Source organism: Cucurbita pepo, unplaced genomic scaffold (genome assembly GCF_002806865.2).
Source record: "Cucurbita pepo subsp. pepo cultivar mu-cu-16 unplaced genomic scaffold, ASM280686v2 Cp4.1_scaffold002761, whole genome shotgun sequence".
In the NCBI taxonomy this organism is placed as follows: domain Eukaryota; kingdom Viridiplantae; phylum Streptophyta; class Magnoliopsida; order Cucurbitales; family Cucurbitaceae; genus Cucurbita; species Cucurbita pepo.
The window spans coordinates 1-1,815 of NW_019648794.1; the positions used below are offsets into that span (position 1 = coordinate 1).

Sequence of the window (1,815 nt, forward strand, 5' to 3'; positions counted from 1 at the left end):
TTTTCTCTCTCCTGTTTCTTTGTGTTCATTGAAGCGATCCTAACAGCTACAGCCTATATCTTACCAGTGATGCAAAAGAGAACTCTGATGGAGCTAGCTAGACATGAATTGAAAACTCAAAACGAAAGTGAAAGATCAGCTATTCTAATGCAACGTGCATATGTAGAATGGAATTAAATCTAAAGCTCATTACAAAAATTGGAACAAACAAAAGGACAATCACCGTGCATAGAGCAGCCGAAAGAATTATGTTTTCCTTCATATTTATCTCCACTAATTAATTAGTTCAGTTCCGAGACTTCTTTCGAAAAATCTCAAATAGAATCGACTGTATTAAAAGAGTGATCTCTTGACAGAGCTGAAACTCGATAAAAGATGGCATGCCCAAAAGATGTAGGTCCAATGACATTGAACCAAGGTGCCCAAAATTGGTGAGAAATTGATAGGAACCACAAAAATAATAAGTATAGAGGAAACGTAACCAAATATCCCTTGCCATTAATTCACACAACCCGCAGATTCATGATCCTTTTTTCAAGCCATGTGATTTGTTGACATCACATTGTTGACTTTCTCAACCTTCTCCTCGGTCCCATTCGCGATTTGGATCATGTATTTTAAATGAAAATAGTGTTGTTAAACTTTGTAATTGCGTTTATCCACACGAAAGACATAACGATCTGGGCACTGTATCAAAACGAGGCTCGGTGAAAGACTTCACTGTTATCCGGGATTGGCTTTGGGTCTTTCCTGCGCAGTTTAGGTGGAGAGCGAAGAAGGCCCCCGAACCATCAGTGAGATACCACTCTAGAAAAGTTATAATTTTAACGACACGAGCCAAGAGACAATCTCAGGTAGTCAACAATTATTCAACTAAATAATACATAATATAACACAAGAACGAAAAATTATATTTCATGAAGTCAGTGCTATAATCACCAATATGCCTCTCCACTCCACGTACACTAAATTTTATTTTAACATATAGTTTCCAATGTAACAGTACCCAATCTCATGTTTATATATATAAGTATAAGTATATAAATGTAATGATATAATTAGAAATATTCGACATTATTTACGGCTGCAAAGTCGAATGAGCTCCAATTATCTCCCACTTCACAGAATTGATTCGCATTATAATTGCAAGAAAAAGAGTCCAATTCTTGGATTTGTTGCGACGCCCATACTTCTTCCTCAACGCCCAATTCCGCGTGTAACCCAAACGGAGTATTTTCGTAATTTCCCATAATCCCCTGTTTTTGTTCTTGGGCTTGATTTTCCTCCTCAATTAACAAATCCGACAGCCCTTCAAACAAGATTTCACAATTCTCTAAAGGGTCAACGGATTCGGGCGAGCTGGTCAACGCGTGTGCCTCAGTACTTGGTGGGGCGGTGTTCAAATATCTAGCGAAAACGGCAGCAAGATCGATATCGGGTCCATTAGAGGAGGATTCAGTGATTTGTGTACAAGTGTTGGGGTTGGTAGAACGTGAGACAGTTGAGGATCGTGAGGACCTGGTACGACGACTCTTACGACAGCCACCGCCGACAGGGACGTTACGGAGGGAACCGCCTTTGGTCCAATAGCGTCGACAGGATTTACAAAAGTATCTAGGTTGGGAGAGGCTGTAGTTGTTGTAATAACAGAATTTGGTATTGGCGGAGGCGCAACGAGGGCAATTTGGAGCTGTTTCGAGATGAGGCTTCCATTTCCGCTCGAGATGGGAGGCGAACGGCGGCGGAGGTGGAGGAGGGAGCTGGTGGTGGTCGGACATTGCTGTAGAGAACATTGAGAGAGAGAGAGAGAGAGAG

General features: G+C 41.2%; 1 protein-coding gene across 1 annotated transcript; it reads right to left on the reverse strand.

The window, feature by feature from the left end:
* Window positions 1–892: 892 nt before the first annotated feature.
* Window positions 893–1,806, reverse strand: LOC111786782 (dof zinc finger protein DOF1.2-like). The gene has a single exon (XM_023667008.1). It carries the CDS (start codon window positions 1,791–1,793, stop codon window positions 1,059–1,061), a length of 735 nt encoding a protein of 244 aa, XP_023522776.1. The 5' UTR covers window positions 1,794–1,806; the 3' UTR covers window positions 893–1,058.
* Window positions 1,807–1,815: the final 9 nt, after the last annotated feature.

Coding starts and splice junctions, on each gene's coding strand:
- LOC111786782 (XM_023667008.1), bottom strand. CDS start 1,793: ATGTTCTCTACAGCAATGTCCGACCACCACCAGCTCCCTCCTCCACCT.